Below are 25213 nucleotides of genomic sequence, written 5' to 3'. Positions count from 1 at the left end.
CAGCATAACCTGCACAGTCATGGTGACAGCGATGGCATGGTTTTGTAACAGGCATCCCCAGTGTGGCTTACACCAGTAAGAGCCCATTAGAACAGCTCATACTTTTAAAGAATAGGCTAATTGCCCACACTTTTAAAGAATAGGCTAATTGCCCACACTACAAAAAAAATTCATTTATTCTTCAAAGTAGATATCCTGAGAAGGAAGGAAAGGAGGGGTTTTCTTCATGTTTCTTCTTTCATTTTTGCAAATGTAAACTAGCAGAGCTGAAGAACAATAAAAATGCATTCTCTGACTTTTTTATTCTTGTATAATAAATCAGCTTTTTATTGTTTCAGTCTTTACCACTCACTGTCTGTATCTACTCTTTCCTTGAAGGTCTACAAGGAAAAGTGTTTTACATTCTCCTTTGAAAACCTGTTATGACCCTACGACAGCTACAATAAATTTTTCTGTAAATTGTTTACGTATGTAACATAGAACTAGATTCAAGCCTGAAGTAAATCATATCACCTGGTCAGATTTTACCATCCAAACAAGTTTCATAATTAACTGACAAGTGAGTTATGAAACCCACCCTAAATCATATTAGGAACCTGCACATACAGTAAGTGATGACAAAGGCTCTTACTGAAATTTCTTTCAATCCAACAAGAAAAAAACCACATAAGGACTGTTCTGTGCCCGCAGTCTGTCAATGCAATTTGTATCAACAGCTCTAGAAGTTGCATGACCAGAAACATCTCTACAGACCAATTAATTTTAGAGTTTCAGGAGATTTCATCTAAGCAATCCAAGGTGTAACCATAACTTTAAAAAGTGGCTTTCCTTTTTGGAAACTGGAAGATAAATACAACAGAGATGCTGAAGAGGACATTTTAGAAGGCCCCCTTAATTTAGAGTCTTGTTTAATTTTCTCTAAATTTGCCTTCTTTTCCCCCAAAACTCCGCTCTTTTAAATCCCAAAACTTTTCTTGTTTTGGTGCTGGTTTTACTAACTTACCTCAATGGTTAGCCTGGCTGGGTGGTTTTCAAGAAGCAATTGCTCAGCTATTTCTTGTACTGATTTAATAACTTCTTCTTTTTCATCAAGTTCTCTCATTAATTCCTATTTCAGACCAAAAAAAAGTTTTAGAACTCTATCTAATTAATAAAGATAATTTAATAATTCCCTCTGGATTATATTAGCAATACATACTGCATGATATTCCTTTTTTCTTGTTATATTGGGGTTTCTTTCACTCCAGTCATATGCAACCTCTTCCTCTTCTTTTTCATTCAGCCATATCAACTCTCTAGTAGCACGAGACACAAAATTGTGAAGAGTATCTAGATGTCTTTCCTGATTTCTTGATGTGTTCTTTAGTAAAAGGAAAAGAAAAAGATTTAAAAGAATCAGAATTTAAAGCTCATCCCTTATCAGAAATTATGCACACTGAAAAGCTGAACATGGTTAACTTACCAAGAGTTTTGAATACTGACTCTCCAGTTTGTGCAGTTTTTCTGCATAACTGAGTTTAAGAGGGGCAGTCATTTGGATCTGTATTTGGTATACGAGATCAAAGACAATAAAAAGGTTAGATATGTTAAACCATTAAATGTTCTGATTTAATCATAAGTCATGTAGAGAACAGAAATAAAGTGAAATTTGTGAAATCCAAACACAGTTCTGAAATTCAACACTAGTTTATGGGTCACCCAGTAAGAAAGCAATCAAAGAAATAAAGAACATGGTGCGGTACCTCACTGATTTTAGCTTCTTTAAGGCTGGATTCAAATTCCTCAATAGCTTTGTGGACATTTTTGTGATTTTCCAAATGGCTTTCAACACTTGGCAAATCTGAACCCCATTCTACTCGATCAAGTTGAACCTTACAAACAGGAAGAAAAGATTAGCCACGATCCATAAAAAGTAAATCATTAAAAGTGGACCGTTTCTGCAAAAATTGCTACCTGCATTTCTTCCACCCAGCTCAACAGGTCCTGGACAAACTTCATGTTCACCTCCTCTTCTGTCAAATTCTGATCCACGAAAGCCGATTTCATGAGAGGTTTTCTGATCTGCATCAGTTTGAGTGTTTGCAGAGCCCCGCTGTCGCCCCCTGTCACGTAGCTCTGGATTAACCGCGGCGGCATGCCCGGCGGGTAGGCAGGCGTCACGGCCGGGGCCAGCCTGGAGCTCAGGCCAGATGTCAAAGTAGGTGTTAAACCTTGTGTCATTGCAGCATTTAATTCAGGCGTTAGGTTTGTTGTAAATCCTGAGTTTAAGCTTTCTGTTATTCCTGATATCATCAGCTTTGTCTGCTCCGTGGTCAGCGCGTGCCCCTTGCTGTACACGGAAGAGCACTCGGTCCGCAGGGCCATCAGGTCATCACGAAGTTTTGCAACTCTATTCCATTAGAATAAAAAAAAACCCCAATGAATGCTTATGATTAAGGTTTATCATGATCAACTGAATAGTGATATGAGCTCACGTTATCTCTCAAGCTTTAGTTGCACTTAAATATTATAAGCAAATATTTTATTAGAAAGTACAGGAAATATCAGCTTATAGTTCTATGCAGAAAATAAATGCAGAAATCAGGCAAAGTCTGAAAAAATGGATATAGGCACTAACATGCACCATACACAAATCCAGGGAACAATCAGCAAACCAGAAATCTTACAAGACACTACATGTTGGGGTAGATCAAACACCTCAGTTCATTGCCAAGGAGTTATGCACTTCATCTCAATCAGTCCAGGGATGAATCCCAAAAAAAACTTTGGAGCCACTTCTTCTTAAAACAGAATTATACAGTTTAAAAGCTTCTTTCTGCCAACACTGTACACAGTGCCAGGCACAACCTAATGTTACTCCACTTACTACCTGTTAATACATCTACAGCTGTCTCCAGAATCTCATCTCCGTTTAAAAAATCAAAGTTAGTAAATTCTAAATGTATTTTGCATGCAATAAAAAAACTAACATCTTCACACAGAGCTATCTAGTAAACATTAAATCATGTCCAGGGATTGACTTCATTTTCTTAAATAAGTAAAAGAGCTCCTGTTATCTTCAACATTTGTGGGCAATGCACCCACCAGAATATGTGATATTTGGGTACCCAGTGACAGGCCGTGAAGTTTAAGTGTAGTTATAAAGAACTGCAATTTTTTTCCATAATGGGAATCCATATCTGGGACATTTACTTACTCACATAAACATGCTGTAAAGTACCTTTGAACAAGCTGGTCTGCTTGATAGTATTTTCCATCGATAAGAATTTGGGCATCAATCACTTGCTGGCGGAGAAGATTCTCAGATTCAAGAAGATACCCAGCTATCTCTGCCTCATGCTGGAACTGGAGCCCTGACTCCAATCTCTTGGTGTCCTTAATAAAGAAGAGAAAGTCATAAGCCTTGCAGCTAAAACCAAAGAGATATCAGCTCTAAGAATTATATTTAAAAAAAAAAAAGAAAGTTATTCTTATCTTGAAACAATTGTGAAGCATTTAATTAACTACAGAACAAAAAAAAATTTAACAGAACACACCCTAGGCAACTTGTGGTATTTTCTTGAAGAAATGCTACTTTTACAGTACAATGAAAATAAAAGTAGCAGCTATTAAGGTTGCCTTCACAAACCCTTAAGAAATTTTTGCCATTCAACTTCTATAAATTTATGATTACAGACAAGTAAAATCCCTGACTGACTTACAGACTGCAGAGCATTCCGGGCAAGTATCAGTTTGTCCTCACAGCTCCGGCTGTCCCGCTGAATTCTGTTCGCAATTTGCTGCAGCATCTCCAACCTAGATGGTGCCAAAGCATTTCAGGAAAATAAATAAGTACTATGCTATTTTTATATTTACAATCATGCTGCATGACTTTAAAAACAAACAAATGAATCAACAGCATCTACCACAAAGCACAAAGGCATATGTCAAGTTACCTGTTCCCTTCTAAGGTTCCATTACCAAAGCTTATACAAGATTTAATCAGCGTGGGACCACAATTAACAGAAAGGAAATTCTCATTAGAGTCGACGCTGGTCCGAGTACTCGTGCTGTTGCTAAACAGCGAATCACTGCTATGATAGCTGTAACTACTGCTATTCATCTTTACATCCAGAGCACAGATCTTCTGGCTGTTTGCATTTGCTGAAAAATGAAGATAAAACCCCTGCAAAATGTACAGCTTCTAGGGATGAAATTCCACTACTGGCTTTTGAAACACCTAGACTCCTCCTTTATATAGGCTTCTGCATGCACATTTAAAACCCAGCAATTAATATTCTGCCAGCTCTTCAAAGGATTTTACCTGGGGCTATGTACGCTACCTTGCTTTTGGCTTCCCTACCTTGCATTAAAGCTTTGCAAGTACAGACTAGGCAGCAACAATGGGGCGTCTCTAGGAAACAGACACGCCAAATATTTTATTGAAGTGTCACTAAATAACTATAAACCAAGTAAGAACTAAAAGAACTCTTTGTGGTGTCCCTCAGGCTCTTCAATGGAAAGTTTCAAAAAGGAGTGAAGGGAGAAATCCACACTCGACAGTGCAGTACAAATAACCTCCAGGCTGGGCTGACTCCTTTTCCTTCAACTAGAACTGCACAATAAAGCTGGGGGAGTATCAGGGTTAATCAGCTCATTACAATATAAACTGGGACACCTATACACCATCCAACCTAATGTCATTCCTGCACTGTCCAAGCATGCATCTTCACTAACTGCCCTGTCCCACTACACTGTCGTCCTGAAAATTTCCCTTCATCTTCTTCCATGTGCACAGCCAATTGCTTCCAGCTGTTTTGACCAGAAAATAAGTAAGAAAAAATCTGATCACTGCTTTCAAGTTTACTTTTTAACTCAGATTTTGGGCTGGGGTGATTTTTTCAGTATTTCACTGCCTGCTTTTAGGATTCCTGAACAACCACACCCATCCCATAAGGTGACTGTTTGCGCAGCAGAGCTCTGCAAAGGCACAGACACACCCCTGCAGCAATGCCAAACTCTGCTAGTTTTGCAAACTAGAGCTCAGTTTGGCACTCTCCTCATTGGCACCATACTAATTTTGATCCCATATACCAATCTGGCCACACATTGTCCGTGTGTCTGTGTGGATACTTTGAGATGTATTCGACAGACTTCCAAGTAAAGTTTTATTATTCAACAGGTTTCAGTATTGGCTGAAGTCACATTTTTGCCACTATCAAATTCCATCCCAACAGCTGTATCAGCACCTCATAATGATGAGATGCACTGGTAACCAGTGCAACAAAAACGAATTACGTTCTTGTGTCCACATCTATCAATACTTTTAACTAGGTGACTAAGCCAGAAGCACTTAATGACATTTTCTCTCTCATTTTACAGTGAACATCACCTGTAGTGACTACCACCATATGACCTGTCGCTAACTGTGTTTACCCTACCTGAAATATGGGAAGGAAGTTAAGTTCATGTTTATTTATCTGTGCTCAGACCATATAAAAAATAGAAATAAACTAATGTCATTTACACACATTCTCAACAAAGATAATCCAGCTTTCTGCAAGTATGAACAGAATTTCTATTGGTGAAGGCAGACACTTTGCTTTCAGCAGGTTGGGACAGATTAACCTACAAGACCTAGCAGGCTGTATTTCTGCTGCTGCTTTCCAGTGTTCTGCTCTGCATAAGAGGGGAAACTCAGTGTGGACAACTTCATGTTCCTCTGTAGGAACTTGTTCCACAGTTGGGTGCTGTGAATCAACACCTCCTACTGAATCTGCCATTTCAGTCATGCTCTTGCTCTTGTAAGCATGACACATGTTTAATCAGTTCTGACTGGCTTTGTCCTCTGACTGAAATCTCTCTTGCTAAGGACTTCCTATACAATGGTCTGGATTCCTTACACCTAGTTTCAGGTACCTAAACCAGAGAGATAGGTCACCCTGTCATCACCAGAAAGTCAGCAACAAGATTCTCTAGGAAGTGATTCAGATCTTAGATGTCTCCTTTGGATGCATCAGGTCAAGCAGAATGAATCCAGACCCAGGTGTCTGTATCTACCCACAGGTAGAAGCCCCAAAAACCATTTAAGAGAGTTTTTAAATTAATTAATGGACAGGACCTGTATCTCCCACAGAAATTAAAAGGACATACCATTCAAAAACTGCTCTCAGACTGCATCAAGACTTTAATCATGTTTAATATGCCATCAGTGATGTAAAAAGTGTCCCACAGCCTACTCTCATGAAAGGCTACTATGCCTTTCCACATCTAAACACTTGGTGTGCTCTCAAGTACCACCAACTTTTTAAACTTCTACAATGCTGTGCACCAAGAAAAAGACACATTTCATGTCAGGGATAAGGATGGTCCTTATATGAAATCAAGATGGAAGGAGACAGTGACGTGGTATAAACCCAGCTTTGACTAAGTGCACAAAGAAAATGGTTATATATGTGCATAAGTGCTTTGATGATCTGAGGCCCAGATACTGTTCATCACAACCTTCTGAGCCCACCACAGTTGTTTATGTCTGGATTTGCCCCTAAGCAGGTAGAGACTTTCAGACCTTGAACAAAGACAGAAATGCTTGATCTAAAAAAATAATATGGACATTATCATAGAAGAAGATATTTACAACTTTCAATATGGGTTAAAACAACAGAAAATATATTAACAAAGCCTGTCAAATATTCGCTAGCATACCTCTCCACTTCAGGCCTAAGGGTCTTCTCTCTTTCCAGCATGGCAATAATCAGCTTTCCCCATTCTTTTTCTATATCATTTGGATGGTAGCCTTGAGAAAGTTTGATGCGTCCAAATTCTATCCAGACCTTAAAAATTCATATGTACTTGTTATTTTAGGCCACAGAAAAGAAACTTCTATACATTTCAATGATGTTAAAACTTACCTCTAGCAGTTTATATAGATGTTTGATTTTTGATTTATCTGTCTCCTTCGGTGGAATTTCTGTTTCTTTAAACTGTAAATATTGATTATAAAGTGCCTAGAGAAACATGAAAAATGACATCATGTTTTATTTGCAATGAATATAACCTTAGTCTACAAACCCTCTTCTAATACTCTTCACAAGCTTACCTTTATACTGTTCAACTAGAGTTCTACAAAAAACAATCAGTGACAAAGTAAAGATTTGCTTTTGATTGTTCATATGCTAGCAACATATTGATTATACTTTGAAAAGGTTAAGGAGCAGTACTGTTCTGCAGTTGACTTGATTGTATAAATCAACAAGCACGTCAGTTGTTCAAGTATGCTTTGAGTCAGTAAGATAAAGTGTAATTCCAACAAGCAGTCTAAGCCACCACACCTCACCTTCAGTTCCACAGGATTATTGGGAAATGTTCTGTCAGACATTATCGTGACATGGTGTCTGATCCACTGCATGAGGTAGTTCACCATATTCTGATATTCAACCCATTTGACTTCAACATCCTGCCAAAGCAAAACCCAGATTACAGAAGAGGTGAAAATCATCAAGAACTCATTTCTGTTCAGCTTTGAAGACTTCATGTATATAGAAAATAGATTTTGAAATCCTGCAATTCTGATACAATATTTATTTGCTCTTTAAAGATCAGTTAAAGTTTTCAAATATATGATTTTGGTCTTCAGTTTTGATCCCAAATAATTCTACTGAAAATAAAATATTTTCTAGATTAATAAATTTCAAGGTGGTAAGAGTCAGAAAGGCATAATTTATATATTCACAACTGAAAAGTAAGAACTTTGACTCGATCTTTCTCCAAATCAGACACACTGTTAGTTAAGCTCTTTGCACAAATAATTTCATGTCTATGACATGAAATAGCTAAGACTCTAAAATCTCAGCTTAGAAAGACCATGTCAAAGAAAATTGTGACAGCAGTTCTATGGAATATCTAGCTAACATTCTGGATCTGAAATTCAGAATTGTATTAATGTAGCTCACACACTACACAAGTGTTGTTTTGCTACTTACATTTGCACTGATGCCTTCACCACCTTCTGGTACTTTGGGAAATGCATCATAAAGTGATGACACATAAGTTATTACTGACTTCTCATCAGGTGAGGAAACATCAACATCTAAAAGAGCAAGACAGAACAGTGCTTTATCACATAGTCGTAAAAATGCCCACAGCTACAACCTGCAGGCAGACTGGATTTTATTTTAGTGTTGGGGGTTTTGCAACAAAGCGATCTGTAGATCTCTTACCTTCAGGATCCAGAAGTCTGGCAACACCAAGTTTTTCTGCTACAAAAAAAGCATGTTCTAAATTTGCGAGGTTGCTTTGAACAGCAACGGTATTCATGTCTATCAGGTCCGGCCTGTCAAATAAAAACAGCAACACTTGATTACAATTCTTTACCAGTTTTAAATTACTGCTGTACTGGTAAATCAAACCATGAGCATGGATTGACACAGCAACAGAGTTTTCATTATAGAAGGATTTCACTAAAATCAGGTGAACAAGCTGAGACCACTGCTAACTGAGAAACACAAGCAGCAGAAAACGACAACATTCTGCTCTTCATGTACAAGCTGGTTTCCAGCCATCCCTTGTATACACCTGTATTTTCTTATGCATATTTATTCATGTGCATTGACATTGTATTTCAACATCTTGTCCTTTCCACTGCCCTTGAGATTAAATTCACTTTTCTCTTTTACAGGAGGGAGTTACTTTTTACTGCCTTCACAAGTTTTCAGTCATTCTGCATCAAATTCTTCAGCATGTGTCAGAAGCCACACAGTAACAAAGTTTAGTCACAAAATCACCACTTCAACATTTTCTGATGAGCTCTAAAGAGGTCTTCTGCAAACACATTTAAGCCCTGCTTTCAGATATACATTGGTGCCAATTCTCTTGTAAGTAACTCTCAGTCCCATGCACTTAAACCTCCACACCTTCATCCTGCTTTTTATTTCCAGCCACAATATGCTTGCTTTAATGGAATAATTGTCTTAAGACAATCTTGCCTATAAATATTTTTAAGGCTCATAGTTATTATCCTGTATCAATCCTGTACCAGCATCACTACTTTAATGTTTTAAATTAATGTAAAACTTCAAAACTAATATTGCCCTCAATGTTTGCTATGTAGGAGTTGAGTTTTAGATCTTGTGATTCTTAGTGTGTTTGCCTCTTTCAGCACTTGGAATTCTCACAACTGTCCACCAAAAGGAAATAAGGAATTTTCAAATATGCTGAGCAGAAAAAAAAGCAAAAGCTCATCTCATTGAAGTCAACTAGAGCCACAAGGGTCTGAAACCTTTGCTTCTGAAATCCTACACTACTGAAAACTAGACTCGCCATGAAAAAAACACCTAAAACAAAACACCAAAAAAAAAAAAATTGGTATACAACTAGCAGCAAACAACTCCGTTCTTAAATTTTCTCATTTTTGCTTCTAGAAAAACTATTTTCTTAGTTTTACCAAGTAGAAGTTTTAAATAATTGCAAGAGATAGGAATAAAACTCTTTAATACAATTGTTCAAAATTAATGCTAACATTTCATTTGGCAGCACCCTAAATTCCCTCAATAACAAAACAGCATTAACTTTGGGAAATTCAGTACAATCTTGACTTTGAACTGACTACAAGGGCACTGTAAAGAAAAATCTATTTCTTTTCAGCCATTTAGAATCACTGCGTTCCTTGTGCTCTTTTGAAGACAAGTCTACAAGACAGATAATAACACTGCACCCATTATGCCTTGAAAGAACATTTAATAATAACAAAATGTAAGCAGTGCAATATAATCCTCCTGAGGCAGCGGGGCTTTCCACTTCCAATATGCTCAGTGGGAGCATGATCAAGCTCACGCTGCTCTCCTCTGAATTTCAGTGCAAGGAAAACAATGCAATGAAACCAATATCAGCCGTCGCTCTCAGCAGCGCAGAAAAACCATGAAAAATAAAAGACAATACTAGAAAAGAAAACTGAGCACCCCCATCTCCTGTTTCAGCCACAATAATAGAGATGGTATGAGTAATAAAGATTGCTTTAACAGCAGTTCTGACAAGAGAATCAGGTTTTTGTAAGTGTAACACTGTTGCTTAGGGTATTTTCTTCTCCTCCTGCCTTCTTTACATTTGTTTCTCATTTGATAAAAATGTCCCAAGAATAATCACTTGCACTGCCTGACTGCCAACTCTCAGAACATGAAAGAACATGTTGTAAAAGCCCTGACTATTCCCAGAAAACGAGCTGCAAGCTGCAGAGACACTAACACAATAATCTCATTAGAATAAAGCTTTCATTCAGTCGAAGAGGTAACACGGTTCTCACCGAGACACAGGTAATGAAATCAATAAAAACAACTGCTCTTCCATAATAAATCATTTTACATCAGTGCTGCAGCTTCACCACCCCATCTTTTAAACACAATTTCCCATCCCTGAAATTCCTACCAGCATTGGATTATATTACAGCTCCCTTTAAGAACAAGGGAAAATTGCAATGAATACTAATACTGCCATTTCCAGTTAATTATACACTTAGCACACAGTATACTGAACTAGACTAACTGGTCTATATTTATCTAAAGTCTTGGTCTATGAGAAAATACTACAGAAGATGGCATTCATGCCTGTCTTGGTAGTGCATGTCTTTGGTTCTTTAAAGCAGCCAGAAGGCTCCACAGCTGATGGAGAGCGAGTCCACTGCTGGCTTATGAAAGGGAAAGGACAAGCATCACCCTCTGAATGCAAAAGCACCTGGCCCGAAGCACAGCAAGGTCACGCTGCCTGGGTTTGGGGGCCTCCCCCTCTGCAGATCACCCTTTCCTCTTCACAAGTAATAGAGGGATGTACTGCAAATCCACAGGGAAAGGAGTTTACCTCCCAGAGCTCAGTAAACGACTTTTTTAGCCTGAGAAAAGTGCATCCAAAAAACACGGCTCATCATCCAAAAATCACTGATTGACATATTGTTCCTTTTGTTTAATAGTGGGGACTTTTTGCAATTTTAAATATAAGTAAATGCCATTTTTACTTGCTGTAAGGTTGCAGAGATACCTGTCCACTGACTCAAAATAACTGTTGAAATTGCAATTGTGATGAGTATCCCCTAATACATTAATTGCCATAGTTGAAGCAAACACTTTAAAAGCATTGTCCATCATGGAAAATATTCCCTTTTTTTTAAGGCTATAGAGCAAATATATGAGTTTTGTTGAAGTTATTTGTAATGTATTATAAATAAATTTTATACCAATTCGCATAGCATTATTAAGTAGTTCTATGCATAATCAAGACCAAATTAAACTAAATGCCCTTTAAGTAACATACAATGACTCTACCTTCTGTCATAATATTGTGAGTCATCTTATGGCAGATTTTTCATTGGGCTGGGGCCTTGCCATGAAAACACACATAAACATCCCAAACACCAGTCAAGTTGGAACATTCCATGCAAAGAAGATGCTTCTGCTGCAGCCACACCTAAGTCAAAGGGCTTGGCTTCCACATTAAGAGCCATTAATCATTTAATTTATTAAAAATCTGCTGCTGCCATTTCAGATCTTAGTGTAGGTGTTAGAAATTAGATACAATTTGTATCAGAAATAATGGGGAAAAAAGTGTAAGTAATACAACATGAATTAGGAAGCTAACAAAATTATGATAAATTCAAGAAAACAATACCTAGTACCACAAAGAGAGGGAAGAGAGCAGTATCTGAATAACAGCAGATACTTCTGGTCTGCAAAGACTCCTTGAAATCGGAGTTGTACATTCTAAACAACATTAGGTACATGTAGATTTTCCCATTGCCAGAACTTAATACCTAGCAAAATAGTTTAAGATCCAAATTAGCAGCTATAATATTTGCCCATTAAAATAAAATATTATATTCGAAGGGGATTTTATACCTCAAACCAGAAAAAGATGTTTAATTAAAATTTATTTTCCCAGTCAATGACGAAGAAAGCACATCCTTCTCCTCACTCTTGTGGTATGACACTTGCTCAAGTTACAACAATGTTAAGTTTTACTAAAACATATATATCAGAGTAATATTCCACGTGAAAATTCTGTTAATGCATTCAGAAGGCTGAGAAGTCTGAAGTTATTTACATGAACCATCTAAACTGTTTAATCTCCACAATTCTTTCTCAGTCAAAACTCTGCATGCTGCCTGAGTAATAACCTGATATTAAAGGATATTTCATTCTTGGCTTATATTTAGTTGAAACACTAACATAGAGACTTTCAAGCAGAACTCAAAAAAACATGACTGAAGATGCAGAGTGAAGTGTACCATGTCACTACAGTCCAATTAGCTTTTCCACTGCTGTAATTGGAAAATGCTTACAGAAGTTAAACTTATTTTTTTCATTGTTCAGAGAAAAATGAAAAGGACGGGTGTTTCATTGTTCACAGAAAAATGAAAAAGACTCATGCCTTTATTAGGGATGGAAGGAGTACTAGAACAAATGAAAGACCACGCCAGAACACACAGTCATAGACAAAAATATTAAAAACAAACAAAAAAAAAAAATCATCAATTCTAGAGATTTTGATTAATAACAGAAACATTGCAAAGCAAAAAAAAAATAATTCATGCAAAACTGAAATTTTAGCTCTATCTTTTCAAATATGCATCTCCTGTTACTTTCCCAGGAACTCTATAAATGAGATGATGAAGCAAAATATATTATTTAACCTATATAATTAGGCCTACCATTTGCCTATCTCTTAACAAAGTTATAAAAATACCAACGTGTTTACAGCCATTTATATGTAGAGTCACTGTTTTAGAACTTACTAAACAATTTGTCCCCACATCAGGTACAAACCTAAGCCCTGCTCAAAACAGCTTGTCAAAGAACCTGCGTCAGAAAGACTGAGGCAATAACACAGTTGGAATGATGGCTGGACTTGAGCTCCCCCATCCCGTTCTTTGTGCCCCACACACTTTTCTTGGTTCCCCACGTTTGCAGTGCTCACACACAGCCATGACCAGGAGAGCAAATCCCAGTGTCAGAGGTGCCCTTTGCTAGTACATATGCCTGCCACATTTTCCTGGGTTTTTTTCAGGGATAGTCCGATCACTTAGAGAAGAGGAAGAAGAGAGTTTCTGCTCCAGAATGTCAAGGAGGTTTGACTTTGTGGCATTAGGGAGGTACAGGTCTCTTCCATCATCACAATTAAGGACCACCATGCTCTGGACATACAGCACAAGGTCCTGTACCAGGTTCCCTGGTGTCAAAAACCCCATGCCAAGGAAAGGACATAAAATGTCAACTCTGAGTGAACACCATCTTCTATTACACCCCAGACTTCCCCCACATTCAGAAGCTCTAGATTCGCACATGATATGGTGATAAAAAAAGTTACCCCAATGCATCAAACCACTGGGTGAAGCTGAGCTGTGATGTCACTGAAGTTAGGCAACAGTCCAGAATTCAGAGAAAATCAAAGATTTCAATTATAAAACTGTCACTGTAGGAAAGCTTTATCCTTACAACTGTGATAAACAAAAAAGCATGCTGCTGCATGCAGCTCTGCAGATTGTTTGTTCAAGTATGTGGCAAAATCTTTTCTAAATCTCCACAGGTCCCCAGCCTCAGTTACATACTCTGTTAATTTGATCGTTGTGCCTTTTATCCTTTTTGGTTTGTCCTCTTCCATTGATATGACAGGAAAGCCTGCACTACATGATTTTATGTATCTCTATAGATTTCACTCAATGCCCCTTTATAAAGATGAACAAAAACATCTTTTTATTTCCTTGGGAGCTGAAAAATTCTCATGTGATCTGAACCCTTCAGCTCTCCTTTGCTTATTTCTTCATAATTTTTTATCTAAATTTTCAGATATGATGAATAAAACTGAAAAAACCAATTGCAATGGACAGTATAACAAGGGCACACTATTTACAGATGCATGTCTATTCTTCAGACATCCCAACATATTATATCAAAACTTCCCACAGAAAAAAATTAATATTTTGACTGCACTTAAAATGAGGAAAGCAAAAGCTGTCAGGTGCCCTAACATTAATTAATCCCCTAACAACATACAGAGCTAACTCAGGTAATTCCTTCTATTGTGCATGTCCTTGAACTGACAAGCACTGAATTTATCAAACCTAATGAAGCTGCCTGTCCTACCTTTGCAAAACTTTACCTGAAACTTGCCATACCAATTAAAATTTAGGTAAATACACAATTGTGGCATTGCAATGTCAAAGTTCTTTTAGTTAAATGTGGAGTTCATCTTTAGCCATGCAAAACAAACCCTAATCACAACTTGGCAGTAAGTTTGCAATGCAGGTTTCAAACTCAGTACAAACATGAATGAAACTAGAAAGGATCTGTTAGTCCTTTCACTAGCATTAAAATCAGTTTTTACACTCTCTGACTTGTTTCCATCATTACAAAACCAGTAATGGTACAGCAGCTTCAGCAATTTTTGGCTATGATAAAATTTAAATGGGAATAAGGCTCGTAACTCATCACCTCAACACCACGCAATCCACAAAAATAATCATAACAATGTACTTTAACTGTGAATACCAAAAAGACCATGAAGAAACCCAAGTAAAATGTTTTTCTGTTCTGCATCCTGAGAACATGCCCTCCAGACCACAGCAGTGGCTAATTGACAGAATGGCTTCCCAGTTACCAATGAGGAAGAATGGTGAGGTACTGTAAAGAGTTCAAGCAATTTCCCAAAGGCTCCTTGTCCTGTCTTGGAGACAACCATTTCTCCAAGTGCCACAAATTTGCCAAAGGCATTCCCTGAAGACCAAACATTTCCCTATGTGATTTATCACTGGCACATAGGCCCCCACTGCTCAGACACCACATCCTTTTGCATTAAGACTTCTGACACTCTTAAGTGTCCTGGTCTTTGCTGATGCAAGACTACAAAACACATGAACCCCCAATTAAAAAAACCTGGCCTTTCAATGCAAATTGTTAGTTTATGTTTTGTTCCCATTAAAATGATAAGAAAAAAAGCCTTGATTTCATCCCAGATTGGGTTTTTTTCTGAGTTACAGCAAAAACAAAACTGTTATTCATTTGTTCTTAGCAGTAGGATTCAGCACAATATGCACAGAGATAATTTCAAGCCCAGGTCTGAAATTAATCAACCCAACTGACTGGAAGTCATCCATCTAATGCCCACTAAGGCTAACCACCACCACAACACAAGATGCTGAAATTGCAGGCATGCTGGTGGTACTATTTTAATACAGTCTTTACCAAGAGCCATCACAGAATTCTTCTGAGTACATCCAATTAAGCTCCAGGTTAGGTAACTTGCTATTTGTAAATCCCTTAGAAATATACTCAGGCAAGTAATATTAAAAACATGTCAATATTTTTAAGCATCCTAAATGCAGTTTATGTTTTCCCAAATTGCCAATTCTCAACACCAAGTTCATTTATTCTACACAACAAATTCTGTTGAAAATAGTAGGAACCACACCATGAGGTGCATGGAAATAGGGGTGCAACACAACCAATGTCACATTTTCTTTCTGTTAAAGCTGGGTTACAAAAAAGTACAAGTCACAAAACAGCAAGCCAAAACCAGCAAATCCAACTAATCTCTTTATTTAAAACTTATCCCCTAGCATTTTAAGGCTTGACACTGTGTAATATTTAGTTTCTTTCTCATTCATTCCCCAAGGGTGCTCAACATGTTTCTGCAAATTGAGGCATCATTATCCCTCCCCTTAAGGAATGTATTCAAGTCAGTACCTGAGTGGTTGCAACATGTTTTAACATCAGAGGGATGCCACATGCACTGCTGGCCAGGAGCTTAGTGTTCAACCAACTATATATACACAGCAAATCATCCTGGGTAAGGCTGAAACAGCTTGTTCCAAACCAGAGCAGTCATTTAGCAGGCATCAATCTAGCTTGCTCCATGCTATACCACACTCAGAAAAACATCCACGGTGTAATTCTGAAAGCATACTGAGTTATGATAGCAACATTTCAAAAGCAAAGCACTTTGACCCTGGAAAATTTGTCTCACTTGATCTAGCATTTATGGACCTGCTACATTGCTGCTTCCTCTGGGAACACACTGCAGCTGCTATTCCTCTTCCTCCCACATGAAGCACCCAGTGTACATAAACTTCTTCCATGCTGCATTCACTGTTAGCCTCTGTTGTCTGGGAACAGTAGCCATCTCCTCACTCACTCTCTACACTGAATGCAGCTTAAAACCACAGGCTTTGTATTTTTAAGGTCTCATTGAGGTCTTGCACAAAGTTTAGCAGTAACAAAGGCTCCTCTGCATCAGATCCCTGCATTTCTTTAACAGAAATTCTTTAATACAGTAAAAACATTTTTATTGTGCTCAAAATGTACCCCTTTTAACTCTATCACCACCTTCCCTGTTTGTAGCATTTCTAATCCTTGCTAGGTGGTGCCAAAGTTTATAGAAACTGTCTGCATGTGGCCTTGGCAAGGATTGGAACAGCATTACATGAAATAACCTCACTTGTTTTGTTGTCTTAAACCTTTCACGTGTACACTCCAGTCCTGCTTGCTTGTTACACTGCTGCCTGACCTGAACACATTTTATCCCTTTTCTCTCCTACAGTTGCTGACGTTCACCTGGAGGTCCAGACACAGCTGCACCTGTCTGGGTGCACAAAGGCAGACAAGGGCCCATGGCATTGGTCCCTAGTCCTTCCCATGGCGTGGCTGTGCCCATCATGAGTGGGGGCACAGTCTGCCAGGCAACACGTGAGCCCAGCTCCAGGGCAGCAATGACCCAGGAGAGCTCCAAAGGAGCTGCTCCCTGTCTGGGGGCAGAGGGAGAGCTCAGCCAAGCACACCAAGCCCTGCTGTACCACTTACCCTCAGGGCTGGAAAGCAGGGGCTGGACCCACTTCATTTACTAGAACAGACCTAACATCTGAGACTAGAACTTTAAAAATGTGTCCTTATCTGGGAACTGAGCTTGCAGGGCTTCCTGAACAGATGCTATTTTTCACCATCCAGGCACCACTGAAACTACTCATTAAATGCTACTATCTAGTTACACAAGAACATAATGCTTTTGCTGGAATTGCTTTTGTAAATGCTAAAATGAAAATTAAGTCTCTACTGTAAAAGTTGTGAGAATACAAAAATAAAATGTGTAAAGGAATATTTTTACAAAAAACATACATGTCTGATATTAATCTGATCCTATCATTTATACTTCATCTTTTTTCTCTAGAAAATAAGATTAGTCTGTGACCATGTCTGTTTTCTGAATATCAACAGTCATTGTCCTTGATGGAGCACCTACAGATGCCAGCCAACTGTAAATGTTACAGCTATTATTTTTATTATTTCTTAAATTCCATTTTAGACACTTTTTAACTGAAAATTCCTGTAGTTCTTATGTACTAAAGGTCCAGGGCAGTCTGAGATCAAAACAATAGGTTGGCTACTTTGGCATAACATTTTATCTGAATTTGCTGTAAAATAAATGTATGTACCAAGTGCAATGTAGATCTACAATACAGATTACTAGCTCCCCATCTGACATATGACTCCTACTGAAATAAGAGCAGCTTTCACTCTCTATAGAAAAAAAACTGTTTCTATATATAGGGGATATAACTAGGATACACTTCTAAAAATTAGTGTTTCTTATTTCTGGTCAAAAGTCATGTACAGAAAAGAAGAAGAAAAAAAGAACTAAGAGAAAAAAACCAACCCAGCAACAAACAAACAAACAAAAAAAAAAACCACCAAAAAAATTTGAGAAATTGAGCATTTACCCAAAACAGCCTAGATTAGAAACGCTTAACATGATAATGCTGCAGAATGAAGATTCCAGGGTGTAGGTGGTAGTATCTCAGAAAAATCTGGGCATTACACCCTGATTAAAGTCTGCCTCCAGCTTCAAAGTCTGGCTTACAGGTTTTTGCTGCATACTATGTGATGGCACAGAAGAAACATCACGTAATTTTGAAACTAACTGAAGCCAGATTTTTTCCATCAGAACATATTGAATAAAACAACATACATGTTCAATGAAAAATTAAGCTATAAAAGGCAAATGATATAACAGATGAGACATACAGAATAGTCTTAAATCTCCTGGGTGTATCTGTAGCTTTCTCTAAAGGCCTGACCACATATCTGAAGAAAATTGTGGAGGTTCAAAAACAGTGTCATGGCTTATATATTTAAATACAAATACAAATCTGGTAATGTCCAGTATTAAAACACACTTTTTAATGTTATCATTTGATTTGGTCTGCGTAAGGACAAGAATTCCCACAGAACAGAGCAGGTTTAGTTATGGGGTCAAAGGGTAGATATAGGTCCAATTGTGCCAGGAACCCATGTTTTAATTTGATATTAGGAAGATATTAGGATTTAATTTGATATTAGGAAGAAATTCCTTTCTGTGAGGGTGATGAGGCACTGGAACACACGGCCCAGAGCTGTGGGTGCCCCAACCCTGGCAGTGCTCAAGGCCAGGCTGGATGGGGCCCTGAGCAGCCTGGTCAGGTGGGAGCTGTCCCTGTCCATGGCAGGGAGGTTGGAATTCGGTGATGTTTAAGGTCCCTTCCAACCCAAACCATTCTGTGATTCTATGTTTAAACCAAACTCCAGGGCCTGCAATGGAGCCCCCACCAAGGCAGTTCTTGAGGTCAGTGTGAAGCCTTGTTCCCAGGGATTTAACCATGTACAGGATGTAAATGGAAACTTTCTATACTCTACAAAATTTCAGCCAAGTAATCTCCAATCTTTCCCTGTAAACATGGACCACTGCAAACTGCTGAAAATGTAAGGAATCTTCTCACATAGAAAAAAATTACTTTTTTCTACATTTGGTGTTGGGAAAAAAATCAAGTGGTATATGGATCCAAGTACCTCAAATAAAGAAATTTTCCCCTCTCATTTCCATTGTTCATAAAATTACTGACCTTGATTTAAAGGGCACTACAAAATCACTGGCAAGTCATTCATACTCCTAATAGAAGTGAGAGAGAAAGTAACTGAAGGCCTTTATGAGAAGCTCTGACAACCTAACCCTCATTGCTCAAGGGGACAGAAAACAAATACCCTGCATTTGCTCAGGAGAGAGGGTGAATGACTCCAGTGTGTGAGCTCCAGCACCTTACACTGCCCACATCCCTGCCTGACACTGCAAGTGGAGCCCTGCCAGCACAGCTGTGGGTGCAGGGAGGAACCTGGGTCACCCACTGGGCCACCAAGATGCTGCAGTGGGTATGACAGTGGTGACAGGGAAATCCCATCCTTATGGAGTATCTCCCATGCTTCCTGGGGGAGCAGGGAGACGTGGCATATCCATGCACTATTCCTGCAGTTCTGCACCACAAATCTCAGCTTGCTTGCATGAAAAGGTGCTAAGATCTTCTGTCAAGAGGGAAAAACAAAAGGAACAATTCTAACCTGCCATTATGAGAGGGCAGGCTGCCAGTTCTGCTGAAGGGAGAGGCTCCCTGCCTGCTGGAGCTGAGTCACAGCCCAGCTCCTCGCCCAGCCCTTCACAGCTTCAGCAATCTCCTTAAGTCTAGAAGCTGGTATGTACTTGCCATTTAAAAAAAATCATGTATGACTGGAGAGGAGGTAATTATGACCTGCCACTCCTATCCTGTCACCTGGAACTGGACAGTGACATCTCCCTGTCTCATGGACCACTGACTGTAGGGATCGTGATGGACTCATGCGCCTGTTTGGGTTGTGGGGTGGTGGGAACATGGTGCTGCCACTGTGGAACACCACCTGGTCATCCAGCCTGGTGGAGCACACCAGCTGGCAGCACCCATAGGATGCTCAGACCAGCTCCTGACACCACCTGTGATCCACAAACTGGGAGCCACTAAGACAGAGCAAATGGAGAATCACGGCCAGAACTGTGCAGATCTTTTAGTGTTTAACCTACTTATTGCTCAGAAGACAAATGAAGCATTAAAAGAGGTCTCTGGAGTAAAACAATATAGTTAAAAATAACAGATGACTGTTTGGGAAGATCATTCCTCTCTTGTGAGCAATAGCTGGAAATTCTTCTCTCTGTTTTAACGGTACAAAACAAAAAAGGAAAGAAACATAGAAACTCATTGAAATCAGCAGAAGAATCTCACTCTCATTCCATTTGAAACGGAATCCAACAACCCGTAACTTCTCACAGCAAAAACACATTAGATAAGGTTGGTAAACATTCCTGGGAAGGACAAAATCCTTAAGTGAAGTTATGTTTACAGACAGAAGTTAAGCTCAAAGGAAACTGGCACAGAAGCACACAAAATGGGGACTCTGCTCCCCAGTCACTGAATCAATTGCTTTGTGCAACAGACTGGAGTCAAAGGTGCCTGTTCTTCCCTGCTGAAACACTGTGAATGAAACTCACAGGGTAATGCCAGAACCCTCATCCAACAAAGCAATTCAGTCATATCCCAAGGTATTAACATTTGCACAGCTGGAGGACAGAATTCAAGTTTTTTCATTATTTATTAACTGGTCTGTACCATAATTACCAGTTGCTTGAGCAGTTAAGTCTACACTGCTGTATGCAAGAGACACAAGGTTCTGAAGAAGCTCTGGGAAATATTTTCCATTACTCATCTCATTAAGTTCCTTCCTTTTTTTCCCTGTCCAATCCCTCTGTAGCTTTCATATTGTTTATTTTTTCAAATACTTGCCTGTGCTGTGTTCATTCCTTTGGTTGTTCTGTCCCAAGTAAAACAGCCTTGTCTTCTGCCAGCTATTTCCTTTTGTCTTGCCAATGTTACTAAAAGAGACTTTCTTGCTGGCATGCACCTCCTCCCTGACCAGCTACCCAGAACAGAAGCATGTCAGAAAACAACCTCATTGACTGAGACGCAGCTTTGTTTTATCACAAAATTATGCACTGCCACAGCCAGCTTCTCAGGGACTGGGAGCACGGTGCATGATGCTTGCAGCCTTTATACACAGCCTGTGAAAAAGGCTGCACCTGTCTCCCATTTTACTTTAGTGTCCTAGTCCCCATAAGGATCACATGTATGTTGTGTCTACCTAGACCTCCTTCTGTGGTGGGCCAAGCGATCCCACAAGAGGAAATCCAAAAACAAAATAATCTACTCCAGGCTCTGTTCACTGGATGTGAAAGGAAAAAAAACAAATTTGCCTTTACTGGGGACACGCCTTCAAATTATACCAATGAAATCATGTACCCTTAAACTTCCTTATTATATGCTCCAGGGCATAGAGTACAAACTACACATGCTATGATAAATCCAGAAAACCTCATGCAGTGAAGGACAAGTTAGTACACACTGATTAACCCAGCAGGAAGAATACTCTCCCACGTGGTCCTCTAAGACACAAACCTTCTTAGTCAATTCAGGAACCAATAAAATAACAATAAAGTCACATCACTAACCAAGAGAGAACAGTGAGGAGATCAATGATTAAATCTCTGACAAGCTTGATGCCAAAGTCAGCTTTGTCAAGAGAGACCTATTCTCACTTAGAATCCAGAATCAGAAATCCTCTCCTGTCAGTAGACACTTTCAGCTGCATTTCAAGTCAACATCCTATACCTTTAGTCTCTGGTCACAGCCACCAGTGACTCTACAATGTCTGCTTAACTTTGTAAGAGTGTGGTTACATAAGCACAAATCCCTTCTCAGACTGAGAACATTCAAGCCAGCTGGTCACATTTTCCATGAGAATACCTTTTTACAGGAAATGCATCTCAGAGTAGGTCTGGGCTCTATACATAAACACTGAAGAAGCTCTACACTCCAGGGCCATCCAAGGGTAAATTCATACAAGGAAAAGGACAGGGATCTCAGACATATCATACAGTCATACAGTAATTGACGGCTTTCACCAGCAGCGCAGTTTTGGACTTTGGTGATCAGTTCTGCCTCTGCCCTGCCTACACTTAAACATCAGTATGACAAAAAAGGACTGTGGAGAAGACTGAATTCTGAAAACATGCTTCCTAGCAGCTTGAACATGTCCTATGAAAGATGTACAGGATTTCTGGAAATACTTCTCTGAGGAAGGAGGGACATGGAAAAGTTAACAAAGCATCCTCTGGCCGCAAGGAGCAGGAAATCACCGAGGAAGAGTCAGTGTCATCTCCACAGCTGCAGTTCTATTACAGCATAAACCATAGAGCCCTCTCTCTTTGTATATTAAAATGCAGTAATTAACATTTTCCAAGGGAGCAAACAGAGTACTTGCCTGTATTTATGAATGATGGCATTAAATAACCTTCCATCGCGCCAGCAGGTAGTGAAATTTTCACAACGTACTCCAGCATAACCCTCTGTTGTTTGCTGTGACCACAGGAGCAGTCTCTCTTTAGCAGACATGTCCTCTGACTCCCCAGTAACATGGATATCAGATATCTAAAACACAGTCAATGTTAAAATTAAAGTTACATCTAATCCATAAGAATGTTTAAAATACTACAGAAAAATCAATCTGCATTGCTGGAGAATTTATTGTCTGGCATCTGCATACATGAATACAATTATTATTCAGGTACTGTATTAATATTCTTTCATGCCTTATCCTTATGCACTCTTAGTATCTTCAATGTAAAAGACAAAATTCAGTTTTCTTCAGTTAGCCAGTTCTCAGTCTCTTAATTTCTGGGTACAATATAACACTATTGCATCACGCAAAATACTTAACTGTTTATTTATGCTGATAATACAATCTATTTTTATGTATGACACCAATTATGTAAAAATGCTATATAAGTATATACAAATTGCAATATATTTATATGTATATAGTCATACAACAACCATATTTCTATTATTCATAGCTATGAAATTCCTCTCTTGAAAAAAATTGATTTATAGTACATGTCCTGGAATTCAGTAACAAAACAGTCATTCTGAGTGAAAACTAATAGCAACAGTTTTAAGACAAAATTTTCTGAGAAGTATTTTAGGAATTTTAATTTTAGGACTAAAAGACTGAAGGATTATAAATAGAAATTTTGTCTGATCAAGAAGGTTCAGTTTTCAAGTGTTTTATCTAAGGATTATCAACTCCTTATCAGGGAAAGCAGGAAAATATTGGGAATTTTACATTCAAATACTACTTTATAGTACATTAGATCATCCCTTAATGAAGTTCAGTCAGTTTCCTTGGAAAAATATCACAGCATAAATATGAAGCAGACTTTTCCCTAATTTGCACATGTATTGTTTGTACCTCATGTTACAGAAATTGTACTCAATGTAAAGGTAAACTCTAAAAAGGAAGAAAAATAAGATGTGCCTTGACAAAGGAAGTGCTATAGCAATGTTTTCATTGTTCTAAGTGACTGCCTTTTACCACTTATCCTAACAAGAGACAATATAAGGTGTTATTATGAACTACATAGGAACCCCTGTACCACAAGGCACTGTATAACAACCTGCATATGTAGCTCAGCCATTACACAGAGCAGGCAGAGCTGCTTGGGCAGAGTCAAAGGGGCTTGAGGCAATGCCACAGCTTGGGAATAGACAGCAGGCACCCCAGTGAGCCCCCCTGGAGGAGGCTGCTCCCCACGGGCACACACCCAGTGCTGCAGAGCACAGGGGGGCTCTGGCTCCAGAGCCAGCCTGAGGCCGCAGCTCAGGGCAGGCCTGCCCACAAACAGCTCTGGGTGCTTGAGTTTGCTGCAAAGAGCTGGAAATTGAGCTGTGCCAATTCCAGAAATCCTGTTCTAGCATAAACCAGGCAGCTACACCCATGAGGTCAGATGGGATGGTCATAACAACTTCTCCCAGCCTCAGAATCTTGGCACCCAAGATACTTTCTGTCTGGGCTCTGACAGGGGGAATTCCAACAGGCTAGGCTGGAAGTTATGGGGTTTTCTCACATTAAAGCCACAAAATCACAGTGTAAATAATGATGTATAGCTTGTCTACAGATGTTGCTATGTCATGGCCTAAGACATGGTGGGAAGCACTGGGAAGCAGGGAACTAGAGGAAGACCCTTAGAGATGTCACAGCAATGGAGCTCACTGCAATTTCTGTTTTACCATCTCTCATACTTTCAGAGAATGATGAGCATTTACACCTATACAGTAAATTATAAATAAACTTAATGTAGGGGAAAAAAACTACATTACTTTCTATTCAAGTAATCCCAAAATCACAAGTTGAGAATGCGGTCCTTCAGATACCTATCACAGGCCATGGTATCTGCTGGATCTATGTAAGGGAAAAATACAAACACCAATGCTAGAAAGCAAAACCATTTTAACTGTTCAACCAGCCCCTAAATAACCTGACAACATTTTTTCCATTCTATTGTCTCCAGCTTCAGCACATTTTTAAGATCAAACAGAAGGGGAAAAAAAACCCTGTTTTTTTTCATTCAAAACACAGTAGAGAACTGTGATCATTTGTAACTTTCTAGGTATCAAAATCCTGCAAAGACTATTTACTAAATGAAATACAGATGGGATGAGTCGTGTCTGTAAAGACAACAGAAAATACAATGTGGCAAAAGACCAACTTGTAATCCACTTTGAAAGTTTTCTTGTAAAAATCTAGGGAACTCAGCTGTAATACAAGATTTTTCTGTGGGTTAGCTTTATTGTTTGGTATTTCAAAGCAAGAAAGCAAACTAAATGTTTTTTCAGTAGCTTTAGTTTCTATTCATCAGAGAACAACCAGATCACAATGTAAATGAAGTCAACCATATACTGCTTATCCGGACAACGCTTCTGAAAGAGATGATGTCATCCCCAAGTGCCAGATGTCCAGCAAAAAAAAAAAAACCAACAAACCCAAACCTATATTTTTTCTCTGTCATTTTCAGAAAGTCCTCTGTCAATTATTATTTACTATAATCTTTAATAACCAGGTTTTTTAATATACTCTAACATGAACACGCTAAAATGCAATTTGCTAATGGCCCTTCCTTACTGCTGAGTTCAAACCCTCAGCCTCCTTCACGGTTAATTGAGCAGGGATGGATCCGTGCACTTCAGACTGCAGAGAGTGCAAACACAGCATGTTTGAGTGCACATTAGATTCCTCTGGAAACAAGTAATTTCAAACATCAAGGTAACTTCTGAAGACTGTACTAGTATCTGGTGTTAGATATAAACATTTTAGTCATGGACACAAACACAAGGAGAATTTTTACTCTGGACATGACTATTAGGGAAGCTCACAATTGAAATTTTGGATGGCTAAAACATTAATTCAGTTTATTACATGAAGATCAACAGGTTTTTGATCCAAAATCTTCCAAGCATGCTAGTTAGCCATCTGAAGAG

General features: G+C 38.8%; 1 protein-coding gene across 18 annotated transcripts in view; it reads right to left on the bottom strand.

The window, feature by feature from the left end:
* DST (dystonin) overlaps positions 1–25213 on the bottom strand; it is a 289028-nt gene that overhangs the window by 137572 nt on the left and 126243 nt on the right. For 17 of the 18 annotated variants that reach the window (XM_064707534.1, XM_064707535.1, XM_064707548.1 and 14 more), the window contains 13 exons: positions 22161–22327; positions 8199–8311; positions 7962–8068; positions 7316–7435; positions 6891–6986; positions 6685–6812; positions 3702–3795; positions 3221–3375; positions 1954–2389; positions 1743–1871; positions 1463–1540; positions 1199–1360; positions 1004–1108 (listed from right to left, as the gene is read on the bottom strand). In XM_064707534.1, the coding sequence (XP_064563604.1) occupies positions 1004–1108; positions 1199–1360; positions 1463–1540; positions 1743–1871; positions 1954–2389; positions 3221–3375; positions 3702–3795; positions 6685–6812; positions 6891–6986; positions 7316–7435; positions 7962–8068; positions 8199–8311; positions 22161–22327 (1890 nt within the window). Of the gene's footprint in view, positions 1–1003; positions 1109–1198; positions 1361–1462; positions 1541–1742; positions 1872–1953; positions 2390–3220; positions 3376–3701; positions 3796–3935; positions 4103–6684; positions 6813–6890; positions 6987–7315; positions 7436–7961; positions 8069–8198; positions 8312–22160; positions 22328–25213 lie in introns of those variants that run through there. The other variant, XM_064707546.1, reaches the window with a different exon arrangement.

This window comes from Zonotrichia leucophrys, chromosome 3, assembly GCF_028769735.1.
Source record: "Zonotrichia leucophrys gambelii isolate GWCS_2022_RI chromosome 3, RI_Zleu_2.0, whole genome shotgun sequence".
Classification (NCBI taxonomy): domain Eukaryota; kingdom Metazoa; phylum Chordata; class Aves; order Passeriformes; family Passerellidae; genus Zonotrichia; species Zonotrichia leucophrys.
Note: the sequence above shows the minus strand (reverse complement) of the source record. Positions and strands in the feature narration are given on the sequence as shown.